This window comes from Odocoileus virginianus, chromosome 6 (assembly GCF_023699985.2).
Source record: "Odocoileus virginianus isolate 20LAN1187 ecotype Illinois chromosome 6, Ovbor_1.2, whole genome shotgun sequence".
Classification (NCBI taxonomy): Eukaryota; Metazoa; Chordata; class Mammalia; order Artiodactyla; family Cervidae; genus Odocoileus; species Odocoileus virginianus.
Genome location: NC_069679.1, coordinates 48278520 through 48294146, shown reverse-complemented (window position 1 = coordinate 48294146; position 15627 = coordinate 48278520). Strand labels below are relative to the sequence as shown.

At 36.5% G+C, this 15627-nt stretch overlaps 1 protein-coding gene across 10 annotated transcripts in view; it reads right to left on the bottom strand.

Annotated features, from left to right (window-relative positions):
- GABPB1 (GA binding protein transcription factor subunit beta 1) overlaps positions 1–15627 on the bottom strand; it is a 59538-nt gene that overhangs the window by 28824 nt on the left and 15087 nt on the right. For 8 of the 10 annotated variants that reach the window (XM_020895850.2, XM_070469288.1, XM_020895853.2 and 5 more), the window contains one exon: positions 1686–1793. In XM_020895850.2, the coding sequence (XP_020751509.1) occupies positions 1686–1793 (108 nt within the window). Of the gene's footprint in view, positions 1–542; positions 640–1685; positions 1794–9133; positions 9374–15627 lie in introns of those variants that run through there. The other 2 variants (XM_020895852.2, XM_070469290.1) reach the window with 2 other exon arrangements.

The following is a 15627-nucleotide window of genomic DNA, read 5'->3' as shown; positions in this document are numbered from 1 at the left end:
CATCTTTCATATTTTCTATTTTTCTCTGTGCTGCACTGTGGATGATTTTTTTTTTCTACGTTTCAATTTACTAATTCTCTCTTCAGCTGCTCCTCATCTGTTATTAAAATCTTATCTACAGTCCTTATAAGTCTGCTTAATGCTATCAGTTGTTCCAGTGGGTTATTATCCAAGTTGCTTTGTGTCCCTGTGTCTTCAATTATTTTTGACCATTCATTTTCCATGGAATTTCATTTGTGGATATAAAGCCTGGGATGAAGTAGGTTCCTCCAGAAAGAATATTCATTTGCTCATGTCAGAAACCTAGGGGAACTTCCAGTCCAAAGACCACCTTAAATTCATTTTTCACTTCATGGTTTTGCAGAATACATAAGTATGTGTGAGTTAAGGCCACAAATATTTGACTCCAAATTTATATCAACAAAAATTTTCCTCTCTCCATTTGATACTTGGATCAGGCCGGTTCATTTGTCTTGCAGTATCCAACAACAGGGGCAAGGGCAGGCAGGAGGAAGGAGCGGGTATTTCTGGTTTACCCTTACCATGAAGTTACATCTCTCTGGGATTCCAGTATTATGGGGAAAGGATCTCTATAAGACTTCTCTCTGTGAGCAGTCTCAGGTCTTCCTCTAAAGTCACCTATGCCAGGGAGGTGGGAAAACCAACAGGCAAATAAATGTACTGAGTCGGAAAATGTTCTAAGATTGAAATTTCTCTGGCTCTGGCCTTCCCTTGGTTTTTCAGGTTGATAATCCCTATCTAACTCATTGGTGCACTAACAATATTTTTTTTAATATTCAGTCAAAAAATATTTATCTTTTAAAGACAGGTGCTGAAATCTATGCATGAAACAAAATGGTTCCTGAAACTTACTTTAAAATAATACAAAATAAAGAAAGAAAGTGGGACTATAGAGAAAACAAGACTCATTTGATTTGATAATTTTTGAAGGGTATGCAGGGGTTAATGTGTTTGAAATTTTCCATAATAAAAAAATTTGTTCCTAATAAAATAAAAAAAAAGAACATGGAACAAGTAAGCTAAAAACAACAAAATCAAAACTCCAGAATTTTTAGTTGTTACCAGTGGGAGAATTAATCCAGATCAGATTCTTAACCCTCCATACTACCAAGACCATCCTTTTTGATTTACCTGCAGAATTGAATAGTTATGGTTTTTATCTTCTTCACAATTGCCTTCTATAGTTACCAAGAACTCCTTCCCATTCCTTTCTTCCTTCTGGGTCATGTTTGTAATTGTTTCATAATTATCAATTGAAATGCAAACATTTTTACTTTTTAGAATCAATTATAACATTAATACCAAATTTGTTTTTTCTAAATTATAAATTCTACCTGTGCTATTTATAAGGCCTTTAAATTAAATCTCAAGCAGCTACATTTTACATTCATCCTACATTACTGAAATCCATAATTTAAGGAAAAATCCATGGTTGGACAGAATATTTGGATAAGGTTGTCCAATATTTTTTTAAAAAACTATATGAACCGTTCTCTTTAAAAAGCTAGCTATAATTCTAAAACTGCAAACAAATTTGCAAAGAAAAAAATTACTTTTCACCATTTATAAACACAATACTAACTAAACTTTTAACTGGAAAAACAAAAAGTGAGAACAAGAAGAAAAAAAAAAAAAAAAACCACAACATTAAAATCACTCTTTACCCAGTCTGTAGTAAAAGGAGCTCCATTAGCCATCAAAATACGAACTTCATCATCTTGACCTGCTCGTGCCGCTTCTAAAAGCTTCTTTCCCAAATCTACCAGGGACATCTAAACAAAACACAGATGAATTTAACATCTCCATTTATATATTATGACATGATTCTTTCCCCTTCTATCTTTATTAATAAGTCATTTCTCAATTATCTCTTTAAAAGGTTGTGATACAGTTAATCTGAAACTATAGATCACACAAAAGTAATTTTTATTTGAACTTTGGAAGCAGATTTTTATTAAATTTTTACCTAGGGCAATAAAATTAGTTTGAATTCTCCGAACATAGCTGGTTAAAAAAAAAGAAGAGGTAAGAGGCAGAGAAAGCTTGCCTAGAATTTAAAAGTAGCAACAAACTGTTTTCACTGGAGGAGTTGCAGCAACAAAATTATCTCACAAATATAAAGAGAAGTAAAGTAAATACATTACCCTCTTTAATTGGTAAAAATTTAAAATAAATCTACCATAACTTTCTTTTGTACAGTAAATGTGCTCAGAATTCGAAAATAAGTATTTTCAATCCTTGTAGAGGCATTTGCATGTATGTTCTTTCAGAAAAGGCACAATTTACATTTAATGAAAATAAGGAAAAGAGAGTCTAATAGTATTATCAATAGAGTATGTGTCTCACTAAGCATCTATAAAGTAAGTATGCCCTGTACCTGAAATCCTGAATACAAGGTATACAAGGTATCTGGAAAAAATTAATGTCACAGTCTAGGGAGCAAGTGGGTATGTGTATTGTCTTGAATAAGAAATACTGAAATATCTGTTGGGGAAAAAGCATAACAGGAATACGTAGGGAAAGAAAGATTTTAAAGTATCAGCAATGCTGGAATCCAAAGGAGAAGAAAGTTCCCAAATCCAGAAAGCCTGCTCAGTGATGTCATATGTATCCACGGGAAAGGCAACAGGGAGAATCTGAAGGCTGTTGTGGAGGGAAGATAGACACACCTTAAATTTACACAAGAAACGACTGGCGTATGAATTTGTCTCAAAAAGTGAACACTCTTGGAGTTGAAGGAAATAAACTTTAAGAGAGGAGTGTCAGGTTGATTAGTGTATCCCAGTCTGCTATGAACAAGTATTATCAAGGAAGAGGGGAAAAGCATATATGTGTGAGAAGGATGTTGACAGAGATCAGAGAGGTTATTTATACCAGAAAGGAACAGAATGCATCACACAGAGGTGTTAGGAAATCTAAAAGGGCTGATTAAAAAATGTCCCCGAAAGAACATGTTTGTGCTTAAATTATTCTATTTTTTAGTAGATTTCATAACATAGAAATACCAAACAAAAAGTAACCAGGAATAGATGTTAATACTGGGAGGCTCACACAATGACTAGGTGAGATGCTTATGTCCAAAACAGGCATTTGTCACTAGACAGGAAAGAATTTCTTATAGCTGTTCAATTTGTAAGAATACAAATAATTTATAACATAACCTATGTGAAGAATAAGAAAAACAATCACATGCTCTTGTGTATTTTATGTGGGGGTTTTTATATGCCTTTTTGTGACACAACATTTTCACCCTTTAATTTCTGATATTCTTTTCTTTTTCCTCCCATTCTCTTATTCATAACTTGCTGTAGTCACTGGAACCCAAAATATTCCTTTATCCCACTAAAAATACTAAAATCAAAAGAGGTTATTGTTCTTCAATGAAGAATTTTTCCTAGGGAATATGTACCAGCTGGATGTGAATTAACATCATATTCACTAGGCAAAGAATCTACAATAATACAATAATGTATTATTGTATTGTATACAATAATACAATAATACAATAATGTCCTACACTAAAGGCAGGATAAGGTAAAAAAGAAAGACCCATGTTCTACAGAAGCACACCAAATCTAAACTGGCCATACTACCTAACAAAGATAGTAATGGATGACCAAAATTTCATATTAAGTTGCTTTTACATGAAATAAGTCTTTCCCCCAAATATGCATTTTAAAATGTCTTACATAGTAATAAATCAATTTGCATTCATTCAGCACACATACTGCCTGATGGGTCCTTTGGATATATGGAGGCATTTTAGGGATAACTTGGGAGGAAGGATGGGATGAACACTTAACCTGCATTTAAAGGGCAAGTGTCAGGGATACTAGAGGTCCAGCAATGCAGGGAATAATCCAGTATACAAAGAACTGTCACATGTTGGTTGACCTTCAAAGGTCCCACTGAATATATCTAAAACTAGAAATAACTAATAAGTAAACAAAATGTATTAATGTATCCCAAATTTTCTAGAATGCAACAATTTCTCTCTTTCATTCAGAACTTTAAGAGTTTTTCACCATTTTGGAAAATGATGTCACCAATGCCAATACCACTCGGGTACCTGAATCGCCAATATAATACTATATTGTAACCAGCTTTCACAGTTATCACATTTATAGTGATTCTATGTACAGGTACAAGCATTTCACTACCTTCTGCTTCACCTAGTATAATCTGCTCCAGTACTCACATACTGAAATACACATATTATTATAAACTGCTTTCCTTCTACTTCCCTTTATCTTGAAATTAGGGAAATACAATGATTTTTAAATTGTACAGATAATATTAACCATAGCTTTCATTTCAGGCTAGGAGAGTGGGCAAAACAAAATATTTATTATAAAAGCAAAACTAATGAATAATATTGAAAAATCAACAGAACATACATGTGAGATCAAGTAAGACCAAAATCAAAGATGCTCTAATTTTTTTGTCAAGAGAGTAAAAGGTAAGATGATAAAAATACTAAAATATAGCAATTTCACTCCAACTTCTCATCAGACAGGAACCATGAACACCACAGTAGAATAATTCCGACCCTTAGAGGAACTCAGTTCTGTTAGGACAACAAAATTGACCAAGGGGACCATAGCTCCACATCGAGCCATCAGTTTACTTACTTCATTATCTATATATTAAATCCTCAGAGATAAAGAGTTAGATTTATATAAAATCACTTAAAGACTTAGCAGAAAAGACTGCTTTTTTGCTTTGGCAAAGTGACAAATATCTTTCCCACAAGTAAATGGAGAAGCCTAATTCAAGTCATTAAATTTTAATGAAGGTTTAAAATATTTACTGAAAATATATTATGTTATGTACTGAATGCCATTTAGTTTAAAACTCTCTTCTTGAGAGCAAACAAAACCCACTGAAAAAAACTTCCTCTTGAATTTCTTTACTAATTCTAAAACAGCTTATCATAATCTGATATAAACCATTTTTAAACTCCAGTTAAAATGTATGTTAATAAGATCTATACAGGAACTTCAAAATGTCTATAAACCAGCTACTTTTGTTCAAAAGTACTTGCTGAGAGGGCCATCTAGTGGTAACAGAAATTACTACAAGTAATTAATTTGAAAAAAGTCTATTTTGTTTAAAATTTCTGTAATTCATAGTTCAGCAGTAGCCACAGGACTGGAAAAGGTCAGTTTTCATTCCAAACCCAAACAAAGGCGATGTCAAAAAACATTCAAACTACCACACAATTGCACTCATCTCACACGTTAGCAAAGTAATGCTCAAAATTCCACAAGTCAGACTTCAACAGTACGTGAACCAAGAACTTCCAGATGTTCAAGCTGGATTTAGAAAAGGCACAGGAACCAGAGATCAAATTGCCAACATCCACTGGATCATAGAAAAAGCAAGAGAATTTCAGAAAAACATCTATTTCTGCTTCATTGACTACACTAAAACCTTTGACTGTGAGTATCACAACAAACTGGAATATTCTTCAAGAGACAGGATGGATGTCTCTTGCCTTACCTGCCACCTGAGAAACCTGTATACAGGTCAAGAAATAACAGTTATAACCAGACATGGAACAATAGACTGGTTCCAAATTGGGAAAGGAGTACATCAAGGCTGTATATTGTCACCCTGCTTATTTAACTCATATGCAGAGTACATCATGTGAAATGCCAAGCTAGATGAAGCACAAGCTGGAATCAAGATTGCTGGGAGAAATATCAATAACCTCAGATATGCAGATGACACCACCCATATGGCAGAAAGCAAAGAGAAACTAAAGAGTCTCTTGATGAAAGTGAAAGAAGAGAGTGAAAAAGCTGGCTTAAAACTCAACATTCAGAAAACTAAGATCATGGCATCTAGTCCCATAACTTCATGGCAAACAGATGGGGAAACAATGGAAACTGTGACAGACTATTTTCCTGGCCTCCAAAATCACTGCAGATGGTGACTGCAGCCATGAAATTAAAAGATGCTTGCTCCTTGGAGGAAAAGCTATGAACAACCTAGACAGCATAGTAAAAACCTGAGACATTACTTTGCCAACAAAGGTCCGTCTAGTCAAAGCTATGGTTTTCCCAGTACTCATGTATGGATGTGAGAATTGGACCATAAAGAAGGCTGAGCGCCAAAGAATTGAGGCTTTTGAACTGTGATGCAGAGAAGACTCTTATGAGTCCCTTGGACTGCAAGGAGATCCAACCAGTCCATCCTAAAGGAAATCAGTCCTGCATATTCATTGGAAGGACTGATGCTGAAGCTGAAACTCCAGTACTTTGGCCACCTGATGTGAAGAACTGACTCATCTGAAAAGACCCTGATGCTGGGAAAGATTGAAGGCAGGAGGAGAAGGGGACGACAGAGAATGAGATGGTTGGATGGTATCACCGACTCAACTGACATGAGTTTGAAAAGTGATGGACAGGGAAGCCTGGTGTGCTATAGTCCATGGGGTAGCAAAGCATCGGACACGACTGAGCGACTGAACTTAACTCAGAGTTCTTACAGAGAGCGGAGGCGCTGCTATGGCTTTCAGTGGGGCCAGCATGACCACTGTGGGCTCAGCAAACGAAGCTCCCCAAATTCCAGACAATGTGGCAGACTGGCTCCAGGGTGTCTACCGCTTTGGCACCGACAGGAATGACTTCCAGAGGAACTTGATTCTCAATTTGGGACTCTTTGCTGCAAGAGTGTGGCTGGTCAGAAATCTGAGTGACATTGACCTAATGGTACCTCAGCCTGAGGTCTAGCTGTGAAGACACATAGAACCCCTGTGCTGTCCTCAATCCTTCCAAAAACTGCCTCCAATCCATGACCGTCACAAGACTTGCCCTGATGGCAACTGGAGTTTGATTCAGATGGCACCTCCCTTCCCGGACAGACTTCCCTGCTGAGTCTGCTCATAACACCCTTCTCTGGCCAGCATGCAGGCTTCAGCTAGTGCTGTCTTCTGTTCTGTAAAATGCTGTACACAGATCCTAAGTTTCCGCAGGGGATGATCTTTGCTCTTATCCTGAGGAATAATCTAATGGTATTTTAACAAATAAAGCATGTACACAAAAAAAAGAAAAGACCCTGATGCTGGGAAAGATTGAAGGCAGGAGGAGAAGGGGATGATAGAGGATGAGATGGTTGGATGGCATCACCGACTTGATGGACATTGAGTTTGAGGAAGCTCCGGGAGTTGGTGATGGACAGGGAAGCCCAGCGAGCTGCAGTCCCTTGGGTTGCAAAGAGGCGGAAACCACTGAGTGACTGAACCGAACTGAATTCATAGTTCAAAAAGCTATTGTGAGAATTACAGCATTTACTGGACATGAAAACTCTCCATAAAGCTGAAGTATTAGTTCCGTGAACCGTTATTAACACTCAAAAAATAAAATGAATTAAAACACTTAGAAAATGTAAGCCTACTATAATATACTTAATAATAAACTTTGTCTCACTCAAAATTTTAGAATAAAATTTGCAATGTCACCTACATGCTCAACGAGTACAATTATAAACCCAATAAAATTCTTCTAGTTTTTCATCAAGAAATTTAACACTATATGTACATCTAAAGCTTTTTAAATTTTCACTTTGACTTAGTAATTCCACTCACAGAAATCACAAGAAAACTATTTGAAATATCAATGAATATATAGCAGTGTTATTTAAAATAGGAAAACACTGAAATGCCTTACTACAAACAATGGTTAAATTAATATATATCATACAGGAATATTGTAGTCTTTATATTTTTTTACTTTTTTATGGATATTGAGTATATATAAAAACAGTCACAAGAGTATAATAAAATTCCACACAACCACCATGGAGCTTAAATACAGATTTTGCCCAGCCCATTTCCCACCCACACTCATAAATAAAAGATACTGTAATAGAGGAAAACAAATCTGACTCCATATTGGATCTGCTTCTTTTACCTTAACCTTACCTTGTATTCTATTGCTTTTGCTACAAGTTAAGAATATTGCCTATAGGGACTTCTCTGGCAGTCCAGTGGTTAGGACTCTGCACTTTCACTGCAAGTGGCATGGGTTTGATCCCTAGTCAGGGAACTAAGGTCCCACATGCCTTACAACGTAGCAAAAAAAAGAAAAATATACAGGATAGCCCATTCTCAAGGCTCTGACCTTTAAAGGTGTAACAGTTTTCTATTCAAATAGAGACCAAAAAATGCAGAATATATTAATAGCTCTTCTCCTCACCTTTGGGCATCTATACACAACATTCTACCATAGTGTTGTAGGTCAATTATACTTCAAAAACAAACTCAAGGAAACAGATTTGTTGTAACAGGAGGTAGGGGTGAGGAGAGCAGGGTTGGATGAAAATAATCAAAAGGTACAAACTTCCAGTTATAAGAAGTTGTAAGTAAGCACTGGGGTGTAATGTGCAACATGATTAATATAATTAACACTGCTGTGTGTGCTTAGTCGCTCAGTCGTGTCCAACTCTTGCGATCTGATAAGACTGTAGACACCAGGCTCCTGTGTCCATGGGATTCTCCAAGCAAGAATATTGGACTGGGTTGCCATTTCCTTCTCCAACACTGCTGTATGTTATATATAAAAGTTGTTAAGGGAATAAATCCTAAGACTTCTCACCACAAAACTTTGTATCTATATGAGACGGTGGACGTTCACTAAATTTACTGTGGTAATCATGATGTATGTAAGTCAAATCATTATGCTGTTTACCTTAAAATTTATACAATGCAGTATATCAATTATATCTTAATAAAACTGGAAAAAATACATATATAAACATGCATATGTTTAAATATATATATATATGGCATTCTTTTAGAAAATGATGAGACTGGATAGACTTTCCTTCTAAAAACTATAGGAAGATATAGCCTTGGTCCTTATAAGACTTCACAAACTGATTTGGAGATGAAGCATCCATAGATTCTACTTTGGACTCTACTTCATCTTTGCAATTCACTGTCCCTTACCTCATTCAACTACTAGTCTCTTTTTAAATCACATGTATTTATCCCAGAAAGAGACTGAGGCTTGAAAATGAGTATAAGCATAGAATGGAGATAAGGCTAGAACTCTATTAGACCTGGACCAGTACACAGTTTTGAATTAACCAGGAAAGCATAACTTACCTGTTTACTATAAAGTGAAACCAACCAACTGCTGGCTGTTGTAAGGCACAAGAGCGAAGCATCAATATCCAACAATAAGAATGAATACACTTTGATCTTTTCTTTCCAAGATTTCTATTTCCTTCCTTCCTCTCCACTACCTCTACTCCTGTACACTCATAGCTTCATACTTTAAACATCACAATAGCCTCTTAGCTGACCTAACTGTGGTTTCTCCAGCCTGCTGCCAGGCAATCTCCCTAAAATACAATTTCATTCAATTTAAGTATTTCTATATGTGAGTTTCTGGGGGACTTCCGCCAATACAGGAGACACAAGAGACTTGGCTTCTATCCCTGGGTTGGGAAGGTCCCCTGGAGTTAGCAAATGGCAACACGTTCTAGTATTCTTGCCTGGAAAATGCCATGGACAAAGAAGTCTAGCAGCCTCAGTCCATGGGGTTGCAGAGTCGGATACAACTTAGCGACTAAACACACAAATGTATGTGAGTCTCTACCCTCAAAGAATTCATCATCTAGTAGAAAAGACATACATTTCATGACCTCCTTCTCTAAAATTCTCATCAGTACAATCATTTGAAGAACAATTCATCAGTACCTAGTCCAGCTGAAGAAGCATCTACCCACTGATTCAGAGATTTCACTGCTAGGAAGCTAGCCCATTTCCGTATACTCTACAGCATGTGTACAAAGAGAGCAACATGTATGAGAACGTGTATAGAAATACTTTTTGTAATAGAAAAAAATGAATAAGAAACTAGAAGCGATTTAAGTATCAACAGAAAAATACTTTAAAAGTTTTTATTACAAAAATTTTCAAATATAGAAAAGTATATGTATATGTGTATATATATGTGTGTGTGTGTAAGTGTGTACACAAACACACTTACCCATGTGCCCATCACCCACATGCTAAATTAAGTTGGCCATCTTGCTTCATCCTGCTCCCTTCTAAAAACAAATGTACTTTAAAGCTGACAAACACTACATCTGGTTGTTATACCTCTAAATTAGTTTTGGTGGTGGTTTAGTCGCTAAGTCATGTCCAACTCTTGGCAATCCCAGGGACTGTAGCCTGCCAGACTCCTCTGTCCATGGGATTTTCCAGGCAAGAATACTGGTGTGGGCTGCCATTTCCTTCTCCAAAATTAGTTTTATTCTAAGTAAATTCATGCATCCCCATGTTCACTGCAGCATTATTTACAACAGCTAGGACATGGAAGCAAACTAAATATCCATCAACAGAAAGCATAACGATACTGTGTATGTGTCAAGTTTTATCATATTACTTCAAGACCAACCAGAACTCTGTGGATTTGATTTGACACCATATGAATATTCAATTATCAATGAACCTTTTGACTAACACTTTAAGCATCCATTAATGATCCTGGCCCAAGTCAATTACTCCATAACAGATTGTAACAATTTGTGATTTCCAACTCTATAATTCTTTCTATATTTATTATCTGACATTCCTCATTAACTATAATATAGTTTCTACTAAAAAGGCAGTTCAAATGTTTACTGATTTTCAGAGTAAAGAACAAGTATAAAGGCCATTTCCATTTATTCTGGGTTTTTTTTTTTTTATTTCTATACATTACTCTCCTTATTCTTTTTCATTTCAATCTGTCTCAATTTTGGACATGAGCTTCTTCAGGTTGGCTTTTGTGTCTGTGAAAGTTTTCCCACTTCTGACAAAACATGTTCCAGTTGCACTATGTATGTTTCCCGCCACAATCCTGGAATCAGTCATTTCTTGAGGAGCTCTGGATCCTAAGTAGAAGTTTTTTAAAGACCAAAACTGGAGCAAGAGCAGTACTCATTTTTATCAAAGGGACACACTTTTTCTAGGTCTTTTCAATGGACAGAGCTAAGAAAGAAATATATATTTGGGTAGAATTAAGAAATAAATATTTTAAATCATAAATTCATACTGACATTTATAATTCAATTTAACACTGTCGGGTTTTTTTGCTTTGTTTCTTTGAATTGAAAGCTAGTATCTCTATTGCCTCCTAATACATAAACATAAAGGGCTTTCCAGGTGGCTCAGCAGTAAAGAATCTGCCTGCCAATACAGGAGCTGCAGGCTCAGTCCCCAGGTCAGGGAGATCCCCTGGAGAAGGAAATGGCAACCCACTACAATATTCTTGCCAGGGTAATCCATCGACAGAGTAACCAGGCAGGCTATAGCCCATGGAGTCACAAGTCAGACACAACTGAAGCGACTGAGCAGGTACACACATAAGCATAAAGCTTACGGATTTTACCCTACAATATATATCAAATGCTGTCAAAATAAAAATATCAATAATTCCTAGGCACACATCCAGAGAAAACCATGATGTGAAACAATACACACATAATAAATTATTCAGTCATAAAAAAGGAATGAAATAATGCCATATGCAACAACATGGATGGACCCAGAGATTATATAGAGTGAAGTCAGACAGAAAAGACAAATATCATGTGATATCACTTATATGTGGAATCTGAAAAAAAAAAAGGTATAAATCAAATTCTGTTTTACACCAACACAGTACTCAGCTATGTGAAAATACTATTTTATTTTTAATTTAAAAAAAAAATGAGTAACCTTTTACTCTGTAGCAATCAAGTCAAAATTTCAACCTACAATATATGTTCCTGTATCAACTACTTCAACCTCATACATTCATTTCATCCAGTTTTCTAACCTCCCACTTAATAATCTCCAACAGACATCAGAATATAATAGTTCTTCCTCATTCCATACAAGCCCACCTTATTCCAGACCTCATGATATTTCCCATTTGCAATGGTCACGACCCTTTTCTCCAAATCCCAGATTTCAACCAACCCATTTCAAACATTCCTCTTCCCCAATAAGCTTTTTCTTAAATGAGCTAACTTCTCAACAATTCTACCTTTCCATTTTTATCAGCAATTTATGCCATAATCTGTACACTTCCTCTTCATTCATTAAACAAACGTTTACTTAGCACACAGTATCTTCCAAAACAAAGGCAAACAAAAACAGACAGGTCCCTAACCCCACAAAGCTTGTGTAGTAAAGGGAGAGCCTGTCAATGAATTAATCAATCAACTAGTTAAAGTAGTAGTAGTGATAACTGCTATGAAGAAAATAGAAGGCAGGGTACGAACATGGAGAGTGTTGGATTAGGGACAGAGAACTGCCATTTAAGAAAAGTCTAAGGACAGGCCTCCCTGAGGAGGTGACATCTGAGTAGAGACACAAATGAAGGAAGAGGCAAGGCAAGAAAGGATCCCAGAGAAAAGCACCATGATGGATATAATGATCTTTTAGCAACTCAACATCTAGGGAATTCTCCTCATCAGTCTTGAAAGGCAGAAACCTCCACCTATTACTGAAACTAGATAACTGCTTTCCTTGCAACTGGGATACAGTCATATGATCTCCTCTCCAAAACAGAAGTATCTAAGCTGGAATTTAACTTAGATGATAGTGCCATTAAAAAAGCAGGAAGTACATGGAATACATTATGACAAGAGCGGCAGCAGATTCCAATGACAGTAACGATAGCAGTTTCTTTCTGTGATGTATTCCTTTCCTATAAAATTCAGCAGAGGTGGTTTCTGGTGCTTAAAGCTAAGAATTCTGACTGTTCCTGGTGATCCAGAGAGAGGCCAAGCACTGGGTTGGCCAAAAAGTTCGCTCAAGTTTTTCTATAAGATGTTACATGAAAGCCCAAATGAACATTTTGGGCCTTATAGGCACTACTAGGGAGTCTGGATTGTATTCAGTTTACTAGGAAGATGTTAGAATGTTTTAAACTTAAGGGTTGTGGTGTGACTGAATTAGTTTTTAAAAAAACTACACATGTACGGATGCGAGAGTTGGACCATAAATAAGGCTGAGAGTTAAAGAATTCGAACTGTGGTGCTGGAGAAGACTCCTGAGAGACCCTTGGAGAGCAAGGAGGTGAAACCAGTCAATCCTAATGGAAATCAACCCTGGATATTCATTGGAAGGACTGATGCTGAAGCTCCAATGCTTTGGCCACCTGACTGTGCAAAGACAACTCAGTGGAAAAGACACTGGTGGCTGAGAAAGACTGAGGGGAGGAGAAGGGGTCAACAGAGGAGGAGATGGTTGGATGGCATCATCAACTCAATGCACATGAGTTTGAGCAAACTCCAGGAGATAGTGAAGGACAGGGAAGCCTAGCGTGTTGCAGCCCATGGAGTCACAAAGAGACACAACTGAGTGACTGAACAACAACTCATGTTATTATGTGGGAAATACACAGTGGGTGGGAAGAACTGAGACAGGAATACCAAATATTATGAAAATATTTCAGGCTGATAGTGCCATGTGTTAGGATGATACCTGTGGGATCATTTGGACATTTCTACCTTTAAGTACTATCTACCTAGGTTTAAATCTAGCATCGTATTGTATGCTTTCCACTGTTCTCTGTTCAGTTTCTGTTCTTTCTTGTCTTCTTTCAGATTGATTTTCTTTTTTAACATTCTACCTCATCTACTGATTTGGAAGTTATATTCTTTCTTTAGTGGTCCCCCTAGATATCATACCATGCATTAAAGTCTAAAGTTAATAAAAATCTTTAGTTCCCCCTTCCCCCAAAACCTACAGAGTTTAGAAGACCCAACCAACACATCAATCAAACGCAATGTGGGGACTCTGTTTGGATTCAGTTTGAAGAAACTAAATGTAAATTTTTTAAAGTCACTTTTTTAGGGCACTGAAAAACTACTTGCATGATACCATTAATGATGGATATTTGTCACTGTACATTTTTCCAAATCCATAGAACGCACACAACCAAGAATGAACCATAATGTATAAACTATGGACTTTGGGTGATTATGATGTGTTAATGCATGTTCAATTGTAACAATGTACTACTCCGGTGGGGGATACTGGCAAAGGCAGAGGTTATACACGTATGGGGAAAGAAGATGGTGTATGAGAAACCTTTTTATTTTCCCCTCAATTTTGCTGTGAAGCTAAAACTGCCCTAAATTTAAAATAAATTAAAAGATCATTTGGAGATTTGAAACACTGCTTAAATGTGTATTAAGATATTAATATTGATAAGAAGAAACTGTCTGGATCTGACGATATTTAGTTTAAGTTTATAACATTTTAGGATTAAAAACAATATATTTACAGATTAAATGATGTGATACTTGAAATCTGTTATAAATTGAGGGATGTATGTTGAACCAGATTAGCCATGAGTTGATCACTGTTGAAGTTAAGTAATGAATATGTGGGGTTCATCATACTCTTTCCTTTTATATCTTTAAAGTTTTCCACTTCTTTTAAAAAATTTACCCTCCTTCTAGCCAAGGACCCCAGAATCTAGAATCCCATTCATTTCCGTTCTGCTTCTGTCTTGTTTTTTAATCCATTAGATAATTTTTACTGTTCTATACAATCCTTATTCCTTTTCATTTTCTAAATATACATCACTTTCTTTTTCAGCCCTTCATACCTTTTATTTTGACCATGTGGGTTTCATTCTACCTGATGTATATACTTTAGGACTGCACTAAGGTGCATGCAAGCATTTAAATTAAAATTTAGTTTAATTTTAGAAAAATTCAGTTCCTCAATCACACTAGCCACGTTTCAAGAGTTCACCAGTCCTATGTAACTTATAACTACAATACTGAACAGCACAAAGAATATTTCTATCATCACAAAAACTTCCAACGAATGAAGCTGGTTTAAATTATCTTTAATCAAAGTTGGTAACAATTTGTTTTTGTTTAAATATCTTTATTTCCACCATCATTCTTCAAAGATATTTTCACTGGGCATAAAACTCGAGGTTGACAGGCTTTTTCTTTTTTTTTTCATTTCATATTGCAGATATTATTTCACTATCTTTTGATTTATATTGTTCAGAAGTCATCTGTTAGCCTAATTCTTCCTACTTCAATGGTTATCTTTTCCTTCAGCTACTTTTTAAATTTTTCTTAATGTCATTGGTTTCCTGCAATTTCATTATGATGTGTCTAGGTGTGAATAGAAGATGGCAGTGCAGAAGGACATGCACTCATCTTCTTCAAGAACTCCAAAATTTCAACTCTCTGCTGAACAACCATCAAAAGGAGAATGTTGGATCCCACCAAAAAAAGATACCCCACATCCAAAGGCAAAGGACAAGCCCCAGGAGGATGGTAGGAGCGGCAAAATCACGTTTAGAATCAAACCCCATAACCGCCAGAGTCTCTCGGAGGGCTCAAACAAACCTACTGTGCACCAGGACCCACCCAGAGACCCCAGAGACTGAGCCAGAACTGTGTTTGAAAGTCTCCTGTGGAGGTGGGTCAGCAGTAGCCTGCCACAGGGGCAGGGGCTCTGGGTGCATCATACCTGGGTATGGCATAAGCCCTCATGGAAGAGGTCACTATTAACCCTACCACAGAGATGCCAAGACTTACATAGGACTGAGGAAACAGACTCTTGGAGGGCACAAACAAATCCTTGTG